Source organism: Limulus polyphemus, unplaced genomic scaffold (genome assembly GCF_000517525.1).
Source record: "Limulus polyphemus unplaced genomic scaffold, Limulus_polyphemus-2.1.2 Scaffold2489, whole genome shotgun sequence".
NCBI classification, from domain to species: Eukaryota; Metazoa; Arthropoda; class Merostomata; order Xiphosura; family Limulidae; genus Limulus; species Limulus polyphemus.
In genome coordinates, this window is record NW_013668099.1 from 161,200 (window position 1) to 175,792 (window position 14,593).

A 14,593-nucleotide genomic window follows, 5' to 3' on the forward strand; every position below is an offset into this window, starting at 1 on the left:
ATACATATATATATTATTCATACCTTTGGTGTATTGGACGCAAGCAGATTTTGACATCAAATTTTGGGGTAAAAAAGTGCATCTTATACACCGAAAAATATGGTAAAAGTTCATTAGCTGGATAATGCGAACACCACAATGGCAAATAATTTAAAACTTGTTATTAGAATGAGCTGATCTAGTAACTCAAAATATTTTCTTTATATATGTAATTAATAATCTAATAGCAAATGCCAGAAAGAATTATTGGCATTTTTTTAAAAATGGAAGATTGGAGGTCATAAATTTCTGTTCTGTAAGTGTGTGATTTGTGCCAAGCTCAAAAGGTGATAGAGGGGTAGAAAGTGGGCAGTTTGAACAAAGAAGTGTCATATGATACAGAGAAATGGAGATTGAAAATTTATTTAAATATTTCCTTTTGAAGTTAAAATGTACATTAAAATTTTAATGCCTAGTTTATTAATGTACATTAATTTAAACGTTCTGTTATTGAATTTTGAATGTAACTATAAATGGTTTTTACATACACACTTTGACCTTATCTGATGTAAAAGGCTTAAGTACAGTTCAAAAAAATATTTCCTTTCTCCAACCTGTTGTTTTGATTAAGTATTGGCACCTATAATAATCAATTAACTGGGATTTTATGCGAGTTTTAACTCCTTATGTTAATAATGAATTTACTGTTAAAAATAATTTTACTTTTTGTAGAGAAGTACAGAATTTCAGATGATTTGATTAATCAGTTGTTTATTCTAGTTTTGATACAGAATCCTTACATAGGAATATACATCTGAGTGAAACAATAAATAGGTTTATATACTAGCTTAAGATATATAAACACAGATATAATAAGAGGGTTGAATGAAGATGTAGATGAGAGATTATTAAAATTTAGTATTCAAGAATCTTTTTTTGTTTGTTTGACAGACAAATATATTATCAAGTTTAAACCAATATTATACAGAAGATATATAGATGATACTTTTATAATTTTTAGATATAAGGAACACCTAATTTCTTTGCATATTTTAACAGGAATCACACTACTATTAAATTCATTCTTAAGCTAGAAAGTTAATCTTTGTTACCTTTTTTGGACTGAAAAATAAACAACCTTGATAACTGTTTTAATTTCAATGTATATAAAAGATAATTAACAATTTAGTGCTTCTTGCCTCTCATTTAGCTAATGATTATTATGGGTTTCATAAAGAAATATTAAATAGAATAATTGATGGTTTTACAAAATCATTTTTCTGCTGTCTCTAATTAATTTTAATGTGAAAAAGTTTCAGAACTGTTTTTACACCCCATGGTTTATTGATTACGTCATACCTAAATTACCTGCATGTATATCTACTTTTCCTTATAATGGAACTCGTGGTTTGAACTAAGATTATCAAATGGTTCAACTGCTTCTCGCATGTAAATCATCATACGACAATCATCCACCAATAGGAGTGTGACACCTTCTCCTGATGTATGTGACTCCCTCTGTTCACTTCTACCAAACTATCACTTTGAGTTTTGGCAGAAAATGCAAATACCAGTGTGAGAATACTAATGTTTTAGCATTTATTTTTAATTAAGAATTTAACCTAAGATCCTACCTCAGTCTGATTTAAAATTCTGATCATTTAATTTTTGTTAGGAATTCGGTTTTTAAAGATATTAATACTCTTCCTTGTAGTACAAGTTTAAAGGTTCAAAAAGTGGTTTTGTCAAAGTTTACATTAGCAGTTGAATCCGTTATAGTGACTTACAGAAACTAAATCACCTTTGTACATTGGTTTTCAGACATGGTATAAGTAAGTTGATAAAAAAGCAGGAAAAACTAAGATAACTTCAATTTTGCACTTCTTCAGACACGGTGTAGGAGATAAAGAACAAAAAATATCCCACATTAACTTGTGCAATTTTTAATAAGTATGTAAGTATGCATTTAGCCATTAAAATTGTTTTACCCAATTATGATATTTGTAATTGGGTAACAGTGGTTAAAACCAATTATTACTGTACCTATGAATTTAAGTATTTAAATTAATTTTTGTAAAGCTAATTTACCATTTGTTTTTGTAACTTCCTGAGTTTGAATATTGAATTGTTTGTGAATCATGTAATACTTTCTTTTTGTTGTCTGTAGCTCTGTGACAGAAATGAAGCTTTGATTCATCAGCGTCTTGTAACCAAACTGTTAGCCAAACAATTAGCACAATATGAAAATGTGAAACATCATCGTATTTCAGTCACTAATGACATAGACGAAGAAGAAGAAGAGGAAATAATACAATAAATTTTGAAGTTTTATAATTGAATATTATTTTAGTATGTCCATCTCTGAATGTCATTTACATACTAAAGCATATTGCTTCTCTAAAAGTGCAGTATTGTGTAATGAATTTTGGTTTTTTTCTTCATAGCTAGTTCTAATTAGCTTCAGGAATATTTTTGCTCTTGTTTTTAATATAAACTTTTTGTTTTCAGTGATATAAGCTAATAATAAATTTTAATGTTGTGTTAAGTACATTCTAAAGTTGTTTTCTTTAAAATTTATAAACAAATACAAAGAATTGACTTAAATAACACATGGCCCAGCTTGTGAAAACCTTTTTTGGGATTGTTTTGATAATAAAAAAAACTGCAGCATTTTGTCAAAGTTCACATTAGCAGTTGATATTTATTGATATTTGTGAAGTAGTTTTGTACATCAATGAAAGTTTAAAGAACCTACTACCTGACATTTATTGATATTTGTGAAGTAGTTTTGTACATCAATGAAAGTTTGAAGAACCTACTACCTGACATTTATTGATATTTGTGAAGTAGTTTTGTACATCAGTGAAAGTTTAAAGAACCTACTACCTGACATTTATTGGTATTTGTGAAGTAGTTTTGTACATCAGTGAAAGTTTAAAGAACCTACTATATGATATTTGTGAAGTAGTTTTGTACATCAATGAAAGTTTAAAGAACGTACTACCTGACATTTATTGGTATTTGTGAAGTAGTTTTGTACATCAGCGAAAGTTTAAAGAACCTACTACCTGACATTTATTGGTATGTGTGAAGTAGTTTTGTACATTTATGAGTATTATGTTCCATTCAATTGCATGTATGAAGTAAGTGTTTTTGTTTGGTAAGCGTGGTTATTTCCTTGTGATATATTACAATATATTAGTTTATATAACATTAGTTTATATATTTTAAAGCATATAAAACAAATTATTATGGGCTTTGCACTGTCACTGGCAATATTTTTCTTTTATATTTCTTGTACATCAAGTTAGTAGGGTATCATTTACAGTATTTCTTCCCAGAACAATTGTTTTGTTTCAATGTTAGCGATACTGTTCTTCTAAGAGATTAAAGAAAGAAGAAAATCTTTTTCGATTCTTTTTATACATGCTGCTAGTCAACGGTGAATTTTTTTATGTTGAATATATAGTACTCTTTAGTGATAATAGAAAATTCTACTTGGCAACGTTCTCTGTAACATTCTAGTCGATAACGTTGAATATTGAAGCTGTCATGCAGAGTATAATCATGTGGTACTACATATACAAATGTGTAGATGTAAATAAAGTATCTAAATTTTACGATGCAATATATGAGAAGGACATATGTTCCTGGGAAACAAGTATGATGAATATAACTGGTGTATCTAAATACATTTACCACCATATTGTACGTGAGAAACAAGCATGATGAATATAACTGGTGTATCTAAATACATTTACCACTATATTGTACATGGGGAAACAAGTATGATGAATTATAACTGGTGTATCTAAATACATTTACCACCATATTGTACATGGGAAACAAGTATGATGAATATAACTGGTGTATCTAAATACATTTACTACCATATTGTACATGGGGAAACAAGTATGATGAATATAACTGGTGTATCTAAATACATTTACTACCATATTGTACATGGGGAAACAAGTATGATGAATTATAACTGGTGTATCTAAATACATTTACCACTATATTTTACATGGGAAACAAGTATGATGAATTATAACTGGTGTATTTAAATACATTTACCACTATATTGTACGTGAGAAACAAGTATGATGAATTATAACTGGTGTATTTAAATACATTTACCACTATATTGTACATGGGAAACAAGTATGATGAATTATAACTGGTGTATTTAAATACATTTACCATTATATTGTACATGGGGAAACAAGTATGATTAATATAACTGGTGTATCTAAATACATTTACCACTATATTGTACATGGGGAAACAAGTATGATGAATATAACTGGTGTATCTAAATACATTTACCACTATATTGTACATGGGGAAACAAGTATGATGAATATAACTGGTGTATCTAAATACATTTACCACTATATTGTACATGGGAAACAAGTATGATGAATATAACTGGTGTATCTAAATACATTTACCACCATATCATTACACTTGTTTCTCTAAGCATACCCTTGTTTTTCTAGCTTTGACCTGATTCAGCATATAACCTAATAATGATATAAGTAGCATTTTAACTAAATTTTTGTTATTGTAATCCAGCTGGCCTGGTATAACCTGATATTAAGCAAAAACTCTGTTGTTCTACTAGTAAACACAGTCTAGTTCAAATGCTATTATACATTCTTTCTATAAATTAATTAAGAACAGGATAATTAAAACTATTTATAGTTATATTAAGATATTTTTATTGTACTGGTTATTTGATGATGGATTGCCAGACACAAAGTTAACTTGGGAATAATTATTTTTTTCTGAAACAGGTGAAATAATTAGGGAGGTCAGCTTGCAGTTTACATGTTATTTGCCTACATATGTTTTTAGTGCTTTAACTTTGGAAAAAATTAAGTTGCTTCTGTATCAGTTGCATACATAAAGGAAGGTAACAGTTTGAAAATCAAGGAATTTTTTCCACATCATATACTTTGGGTAGTGTTTTCATTAAAAAAACCTATTTGTGCCTTGCAGTTATGTTTATTTATTTGTTGATTGTGACTTGAGCCTATCAGTTATACATTTGTGAAAACCTGTTTTTTTTTGTAAATTATCTTTAATTTAATGATTGCAATTTACTGTCTTGTTCACACAATTTTGAAGTTGTGATTTGGTTTAAATTATGAATTTGGAAAGGTAAACTTAACTGTTGAAACTAATAGTCTGATTGTAGTTTAACTATATCTTTGTTACAAAGTGCATATTTCTATAGTGGAGAGATTCCTGTGTATAGGAGTCCGAAGGTTTGCATATGGTCTAGAAAAATAGAGAAAGAAAGAGATATACATGGTAGATTTCCGCACAAAAATTATTTTTGTAATATGCACACCTTAAAAATGTTTCATTGCTTAGTTAAAATAATTTATCAAATAATTCTCTACATATGTTAAAAGCAAACATGGAATGTTTAGGTGTAGATTGCCATAATGTTGACCTAAGAGTAAATGTTTTGAGAGTTTTATTATTATCTTGAAATGTAAATTGGTTCAGTATATTTGTAATTCATAACTTCTGTTGTCATCTGTGAGTTTTTATTGTGGTTATGCTCAAAGTAATAAGTTAGTTATATGCAAATACATTTTTCTTAAGTATATAATGTAAGTGTATACATGTATATATGTATAAATATATATCTACAGAGAGAGAAAGAGGTTATGTGAAATAATGGCGTAAGACATTTTCAAGGTTATGCAGCATGTCCTTTATTTTGGCTGGTTGCAGCTGCTTAGTTATCTGTTTCGGATAACATTATTCCAAGTAATTCCTAGTCATTGTTTTTATGGTTTTTAAGACCAATATTTCAAGAAAACTGTTATATCAAATACTTTAAAATAAATATAGGTTTTTTTATAATATTTATCCAGGACCACACTTTCTCATTTTAATAATTCTTAAACACTCTTAAGGATTACCTTTATTCATAAAGTGAAATAAAATTTGAAGAAACAAAGACTGAAAGTGAAATTATTTGCAAATATTGTTAAAAGTCATTGAAGATGATATTGAAATATTTCATTATATCCATAAAAGTCACAGAAATAGAAGAAAGTGAGCAATATTTGAATAAAAACTATTTAAAAACAGATGAGAAAAATTGGGATATTTCACAGTTTCCAAAAGATTTTAAGTTTACAATGGCAGTGTAATAAAAAAAAATTGCCTTAATTTCATGTGAAACTAATTATAATATAAAGGACTTATTTAGTGTATAAATCTAATTTCAACATTGGTTATCATAATATTAGAAGAATAAATTAGTAGATATTACTTACTCTTCAAATTCCATACATATATATAGGTTACTTGTAGTGAGTAGAGGACAATGCAAACACAATGTTATGGTTTCCCTTGTTATAAAATAATGTTATGCACTTTTAAAGTTAGTTTAAAATTTTTAAATATATGTTTTAAATTTTTCATCTCTGTTCTGTTTAAGTTTGTTTTTAATTTAATGAAGTTTTAATAAGTATTTTTTCTTTATGACTGTGGCCTCCTCAAGGAAAAGTGATTTGTTATTTTCTCTTTCCTGGTAAAGTTATTCTTTGGGTTTTTATGTAGATTAATATATATATAAACTAGTTTTTAGAACTATGGTTTATAAATCAGTGGCCTTTTTTAAAATGATTTTCAGTATTTCCAATTACTGGTAATTTTCTACTTCATTAATTATCCTTAAGAAATTGTTTTTGGGCTTCATGATCAGATAATGTAAATGAAAAAAGATAAGAATAAAGTTGTCCTTTTGACATTTGAAGTCTGTCTTAGTAACTTTTGTTTATAAATAAAGACCACAATGATGCATTTCTGCATTTAACTAAAAATTAAAAAACTTAAGAACGTTTTATACCTTTCTAACTTTATGATGTTGATTTACTAAATGTAATTAATCCGCAAGGTGCTGATGATAGAAGGGAGTGAATTTGTATGTGAAATGTTATGAATCAATTTGTTATTGATGGATGAAATTATATAATAAAAGTTTCAACCCTTTTTGATATGTATTACAACAGATTTCTTAAACTTAAAGACATTATGTTTATCGCTGTTAAATTGTTTGAAAGTGGCCACCTTTAAATTAATGCAGTTAACTTTCATGTTCTGCATACTTGAGCTTAATTCAGATTTTCTTAACTCAATCTTCACTACTTAAGACTATTATAACGCACAAACAATATTCGCCATGCATTCTGCGCATGCGAGCCAAGAGCCAGTACATCAGAGTCCTAAAACTGAGAACAAAATTATATACGATCATTACGTAAGAAGTGTCCGACACACCGAGGCTTTAGCTATGCAAACGAGATGTTCAACTTGATTCTACTTGTGTGCAGCTATTAACCGGTGAGTTTCAGTGGGCTTTAACTTCGAATTTTCACTTGTCGGTTAACGGTTTGCTTTTCTCTGAATTTCCACAGAAGTAGGACTTGGAAGAATCATTGATTTTGTAGGCGACGTTAGTTTTGTTAGACTAGTAGCTATTAAGTTGCATAAATAGTACTATGCGTGTCATGGTTAGGGGACATCACTTTCTTTAATCGATTGGTCTAGTATAGATTATAAATTTCGCCATTTCTTTGGTGCCCCCAAAAATAATTTCATTTAAATATATTTTGTTGTATTTACCAAAATTGATTATCCGTCACAATCTGAAGTCTAAAGAGAATATTTTTGTATGTTTATTCGGATCTTGTCACAAAAAGAGATTAAAGGTCGAGGATTTCAGTGCAAGTGAATTAAAATATGTACAAATCTTAAACATAGTTAAGTTTGTATGAGGAGAATTTTGATTTATAAGAAAGCCAAAAAGTGTTAAAAAGAAAAGGGGTTACTCCTGTTTAGTGAAACTAGTTGATTTAAGAAAGAACTCCTAGTCAAAACATACTAAAGTACATGCATCTAATGGGAATTCAACTAGCGAAGCGTTTTGTTTTTTATTTCATTTCATTTTTAAGAAAACGTCAAATCAGTTGAATAAGACTATTTCTTTAAGGATATTTCGTGATTACTAACTACAAAACTTTGTACTCTGTTAACAAAGTCATGTGATCATAGACATCGAAATACAAATTGTATTAGTATAATTTCACTGAATACGGTGTAACTAGTTTTAAAAAGTACATAATACTTTACTGAAAGACGAGAATTAACGTAGTGGCTAGAGAAAGGGCATTCCCTCTTAGTTCATATTGTACTTAGACTTAGTAATACTAAGTGGTCTTTAAATGCTAAAACATGGTATTATCGAACTACTAATCTGTACTCCTGAATGGAGACTCGTACAGGATCAGTAAAGAATGACGCGATTAAAATTATGTTCAGTTTTATTGTGATGTAATCCCACACTTACTGCCCAGAAAGGCACCATGTTTGACAAGCGTCGTTCATGTCTAGAAAATGACGATGTAACGAACATTCCAACTAAAACTTATTTTGAGTAACTCAGTTACAAGTGAAATAATAGTCAATCCTTATTATTTATAAGCCATATTACGCCTAAAAAATATGTGAGTAAAATTATTGTAATGTAAGGCTTAATGTGGCATAATAGAAACCTATATATAATATTTTCAGTCTTTTATTGTGATTTTATATTGAAATAAATATAATGTACGATTCTTAAAACTCCCTAGTGAGTTATATATATTAACTAAGTAAACTATGGAATACTATATCAGCGTTTTCATTATTACAGATATTTACCAGTTGTTTACGCAGATTCGTTATCCATAGTTTACAAACACGGCTTATATATTTTCCTCATAAAACTTTCTTAATTTATATTAATATATTAGGCGAATTCTGGATAATTCATCGAAATGTATTATTATTTATATTTATTTTCAGTGATCATATATAAATCAAAATTTCTTTGGCTCTGCTCCCATAATATGACAAATAATCGACACCATTGGTGTACCTTTTATACTAAAGTCATATTCATATTTTCTTCACCTATCACTGGGGTAAATTTTGTATGAAAACAATAACTAACGTTCTTTAAAAGAACCTTGCATAAACATCACAATTGTCATGCAAATACACATTATTTCTTGAGAAGTTAGTAAATACTTTATGAATGATGTAATAGGATTTTATGAAATAAGAAACTTCGGAACGTTTTACCATTAGGGGCTTTAAGTATCTACAGTGTAAAGGTTCTTATTGTGAATATTTTCTGAACTAGCTTTTCTCCTAAAATTGCATAATTCGTTTTTACAAAACGGCGAAAACAGAAAATCCTAAAATGCATTATAAAAATGTTAATTTGATAAAATAAATTTTGTGAATTTAACGAATCAACAAAAGTAATACAGTAAATCATGTAATTGTATGGTGGTTGCTATATTCTTTTAGAACACTTTGGTGCAACAAACATTAGTAGATTTTCTATGTTAATATAACTACCCAGCTGGAAGAAGCTTACTTAGTCTCTGCACATACTCCAACAGACAACATAAAGATTACAAAAACGTATGCAAGTATTGATTAACTATTTGACATGAAGTGTGTCACCACATACGTTAAGTCATATTAAATTTTCTGCCTTTTTCTTTTCCACAAAGACATAATTTCTGGCCAGTAAGGTGCCAGAAGAAAAATAAAAGTCAGCCGTATGTACGCAACAGGTAAAAGGATTGAATATTTCCCTCTGTGTTTAAAAGCTTGTTTTAGTGTAATGACAAACTTCACAAGGTGAGTGCAGAGTAGGAACTACGTACAAATACATTGCTATATATGGATAACTCGGTGAAAAATACAAAACTAGCTTGCCAACAACTGTATTCAATTATGCTGCTTATCTATTCCGTAGGTATATTGTATCTGGTGGCACTGCACTCACACCCACTTGTGGGTGTAGAATTAGTATAAGATGATAATGTATCATTTATGATGAAATATGTATCTACCAGATGGCATTTCATGCTTGATTGGTTTTTGGCAGTTGTTTTGAAACTTCGGTGGATAATATGTATCGTTACATAATAAGACATTCTTTTTCAAATTAATTTCAGTTCTTAACAGGAACCTTGTGTAGCGCTGCTTCTTCAAAAAGTTTCGTCTATAAAGTTAAGAAAATGTTCCCTAAAATGTTGACGTTCTAAATTTAAAAAACAAAGATGGTTCATTCTGTCTCTCAAGATGATGATACTATCAGAGGATTTTGAAGCCTCTTCACGTCGTTACAGTTCATATCGCTATTTCAGGTAATGCTCTATCTCACGATTGTGAATCTTGCAGCGTAGTTTCCACTGTAAAACTTTCGTGTCTAAAACACACAACTCACCCATGTTGGTTTCCATAAGTCATCTAATGCAAGAGGACAATGATTTCCTAGTACCCTATTCAATAGTTCGGTTGTACAGAAATCTACAGCGACTTGACCAGTATATCTTCATATGGAATGAACACCCATTTCTTCTACAGCTGTTTGAAACATACGACGGTTGAACGGATATAAAGTGAAAGCAACTTGTGTCACTTTTACAAACAGAGATTCTTCTTGATTATGTTATGTAATGTTACCTGGGGCAAGTGGAAGGCCTTCGCCATTTACCTCTGTGTTAGTGAATTCTCGCCTGTTACAATATGCTCCACTTTGCTTTCTACGACTGGGATACGATTTGGTGCAGCTCTCTTCAGGATGGACCTGTGTCCCCAAATTGATTCATATTACTTTGTTTTTTAATACCACTAAGTACGAGTCTCGGAAATTTTAAATCCCCGATCTAAACAATTTTTTTCTTGAGTGTATGAATGTTGTGCATCGGAAAGGGCTGTTATCCTTCGCAAAAGCAATAAATTTTCGGTGACATCACACTACTTACTAATTGCCAAGCAATGTCAAAAGTTTAGTTCTGATACAAGCCGTTCCAGTGCGACTTTATGTGGGCTATGGTTATCATGTGACTTGCAGCTTTGTATATTCAAAATATATATTTCTATTGCGTGTATTATACAACATTTGCTTTGGCATTTAAATGTATTGTCACCGGTCGTTACTTAACAACCCGTGTAAAGAAGCTATTGAATCCAAGAACGGAAGTTCTTTTGCCCGAAAAACAATATAACTACTGTAAGCTACATTATCTTTGTGACTGCGATACGAAAGTCATAAACAGCAACGTGATCGTCTCTGATCAGTGTCAAGTCAAATCTAATAGAGAAGTACTGTGCTGCGTTTGACAAGTTAAAGTTTTTGTTAATAAAAACAACTTGTTTTATGAGATTTAATGCTAAAACAACATTCATGTAAATATATTTCTGTATTTAGTAATTAACTTTAACCAAGTTCGAAAATGTTTTCAATATTGAACGTTTTGTTAGATTTTCATGCAGTCTTAGTTGAAAATTTTAACCTTCTTTGAGTTAGCATTATTAGGCTTTAACAGTGGGTTTTTGTTTTAGGATAGCATTAACAATTTAAGAATTAAGTACTTCTAACAATCAAATGAGGAGGTTTAGTTTATCAATTGCAAAATATATTTATATCTATTGGATCTGTTTACAGTTACACGTGTGTAATAAGCATAACATTTTCGTACATATAGAGAAAATATGCTCACTTTAACTGCTGATTCTAATAGTTTATTAATTATTTTCAGTGTTTTTTTAAATGTCTTTAATTTTCAGATATCGGCCTGGTGCGTTGACAACAAGCAGCATGAGACCTGTCATTGAAAAAGTTGTTGACAAGAAAGAAAATTGACAAGTTGTTGATATGTGCTTTCTTTAAAACGTTTCGACAGTTAGCTAGGATTTTCTGTTTGGTAAAGTTATTTTCCTAAAAAAAATGCATATCAAAATTGTTGGGATTTTTGAAGACGTTCGTGGCTCGAGAGCTGTGATTTATTTGCAAATACTTATTCATTCTGTAAGTATTCCAGATGTATCGAGGACTGTTAATGTTTAAATTTTCGAATCTAACACCAGGTTAAAGTTATGAATAAGCTAAAGAATGGCTCGGAAAACGGCCATGAATTGTCTACTCCACCATATCAGGTGACTATGACTCCCTCCGGCGGAATACCGCGGTCTCCTAGCCATGAATCATTTACTACAGACCTCTCATTAATGTCTTTGTCAAGTTTAGGATCAGAAATAGGCAAGGCGAAGACCTCTTTGATAATAAATGCAAAGAATGGTGAATCATCTGACGAATCACTAAAGCTTAGCCCTCAACCTGGAAAATTTACTTTGAATGAGGGTAGTCTGGGTAATTCTTGTGGTAGTTTGTTGCAAGTACCTCGTGATCATTATGGGGTTCGGAACAGGACAACTGTTGTAGGAGAAGTCCTATTTGAAGAAGAATCAAAACTCATTCGTGACTGTGGGGCTCTTTCGAGTGTGTTAGGGCTGGTGAAAAGCTTTAGCACAAGTGACATCAATCATACCATCAATGTGGAGGAAGATTCACTTCGGCCTTGTTCTTCTGAAGCTGCTGTTTGTGACTGGGGGAAATACGGACTGCAGAACGTTGGGTTGGATGGTACATCACGCTCTCTGTCTACCTGGGTAGCTGTTGGTGATGTATTATCAACATCGCAACTCCCATCGCCCCAACCTTCATCAGGTCCTTTTGAAGAAGTTACGTCAATCACAGCCTCAGAGTTTGTCTGGTCAGTGAATAAAAAAGCCCGACAGATGTATATTCGACAACGAGTTTTGTCTATCTATAAAACTTTAAAAAGGTTAACTCAGAGTGAGCTAGATTTAAATAAAGCAATATCGGAGCATGAAATCAAGATCAATATACCCCACGTTGAAATATCCCCAGAACTGTCTCAGAGTATCAGAAGCGAGGTGGGAATATATGGCCTGGGATTCAGAGGTTCCAACAAAAATCTCAGTCTAACTGTAAAGGATATCGAACGTGATAAAGGAAAGTCACTTACGAAGTATGAAAGAAACATGATGATTTTTAACTGGCTTCATAATTTAGATGAAAATGTTTTTGAGTTATCATAATAGGTCAAGAAGTGACCTATAGACCGGGAACTTGAAATTTTCTCTCATGTCTTTTTTAGGTTGGATATGTTCGTTCAGTTTATCTGCAATTCCATTTTTAAATTACTACAAATTGTCTAAGTTGATCATTTTTCTAATTATTGTAGACAGCTCTAAATTTAAAACAAGACACTGAGTTTTGAATGGAGCAATAATAATAATCAAGATTTTGATAGATTTAACAGTTACTGTTATTTTTAGGATGCTTCTAGTTACTAGCTGTGAACTTATTTTAATCAAGTATTTTCCGCCAGCAGAGTAATAGCCTCAATAACTATTGTAGATAACCAAAACTTACAGAAATTCACAGAAATTTTCATAATTTAGTTTATCTGGCTTCGATAGTGTTATTCTAATACAAAATATGTGTCAGGGTTTTAAATATGATTGGACTGGGATTCTTCTACAGTAGGTGTCTGTGATAAATTTAGACAATAAATGGACAGCACACAATCCACTTCTTTTAAAATGATATATGTTCAAAACAAGTCAAACATATGTACAAACATTTTTACACTATAGGAAATTTCAGTGTTCTATGTGTTTCCTGTTTTAAATATTTTCCCTCTAATTTTCCATTTAAAACTCCACTATAATTTTACAATGGATTTATTAAAAAACAAATAGTAAAAGGCAGATTTTCTTTCGTTTGAATACGAAAGAAAGTTACATGCATTTTATCATAATATTAATTTATGGAAGGCCAACTAAATCGTTAATAATTTAAAATAATTGAAATAACCATACTTTACTGTGTGGTAGGTATCGCCTTTTTGTGTGTTGCAAGCAACAACTTGCACGTGGAATAAGCACAGTAGGGGTTCACTGCAGGAAAACATTTAGCAATGGCCGTTTTCAATTGTTTTTCAAATTTTGTTGAAATGTTATCAATACATAGTAGTTTTAGGTAAACAGGACACTTGTTAGGACCAAATTTTGAGGCAGTTGAGAAGCTCGCAATTTTCCTTGAAGTAATTTGATTGATGACGTTTTCTGGATACCCATTTTCTTGTAAAATAGTTTTAATTGTCTTCAATTCGAAATCTAGGTTTTGAACAGTTAACTAGAGCCCGATGGACTAAAAGTAGCAATAAGGTTCGTTTTGGGACTGAAAGAATCCCATCGTGTGTATTGTCCTGTAAAGGTAGGATTTCTGTATATACTGGTGAGAAAAAGAAAGTCATCTTTTTCAACTAAGACGTTTAGGAACGGTAAAGAGTTATGTTGTTCCTTTTCGAAAGTAAAGTTGATAGCCGAGTGCAACGAGTTTAGGTCTTGTAAGAAACAGTTCACATTCCTGTTCAGTTTTAAAAATGACAAATATGTCGTCTACATAGCGGACGTAAACAGCAGGTCTGGTAACTTTGTTGAATAGTTCTTTTTGATGGAAACCAACGAAAATATTGGCTAAGGCAGGTCCAAGAGGAGAACCCATGGTGACTCCGTCAATCTGTTGATACATGATATCATTAAAGCTGAATTCCATTGAATGTATCACAGTAATCATCAGTTCAATAAACAGGTCCTTAGGTATTGGAGGGCACTGAACTTCTCCACCATACAAAGTATCTGCACAAAT

At 30.8% G+C, this 14,593-nt stretch overlaps 2 protein-coding genes across 5 annotated transcripts in view; both read left to right on the forward strand.

The window, feature by feature from the left end:
* The window catches only part of LOC106467101 (coiled-coil domain-containing protein 125-like), a 118,271-nt gene extending 111,508 nt beyond the window's left edge, over nucleotides 1-6,763 (forward strand). For all 4 annotated transcript variants that reach the window (XM_013927421.2, XM_022395224.1, XM_022395222.1 and 1 more), the window contains exon 10: nucleotides 2,147-6,763. In XM_013927421.2, coding sequence (XP_013782875.1) covers nucleotides 2,147-2,296 — 150 coding nt within the window. In that variant the 3' untranslated portion in view covers nucleotides 2,297-6,763. The remainder of the gene's footprint in view (nucleotides 1-2,146) is intronic.
* Nucleotides 6,764-11,981: 5,218 nt separating this feature from the next.
* On the forward strand, nucleotides 11,982-13,441 carry LOC106467103. The gene has a single exon (XM_022395219.1). It carries the CDS (start codon nucleotides 12,016-12,018, stop codon nucleotides 12,973-12,975), a length of 960 nt encoding a protein of 319 aa, XP_022250927.1. The 5' UTR covers nucleotides 11,982-12,015; the 3' UTR covers nucleotides 12,976-13,441.
* The last annotated feature ends 1,152 nt before the right edge of the window (nucleotides 13,442-14,593 follow it).

Coding starts and splice junctions, on each gene's coding strand:
- LOC106467103 (XM_022395219.1), top strand. CDS start 12,016: ATGACTCCCTCCGGCGGAATACCGCGGTCTCCTAGCCATGAATCATTT.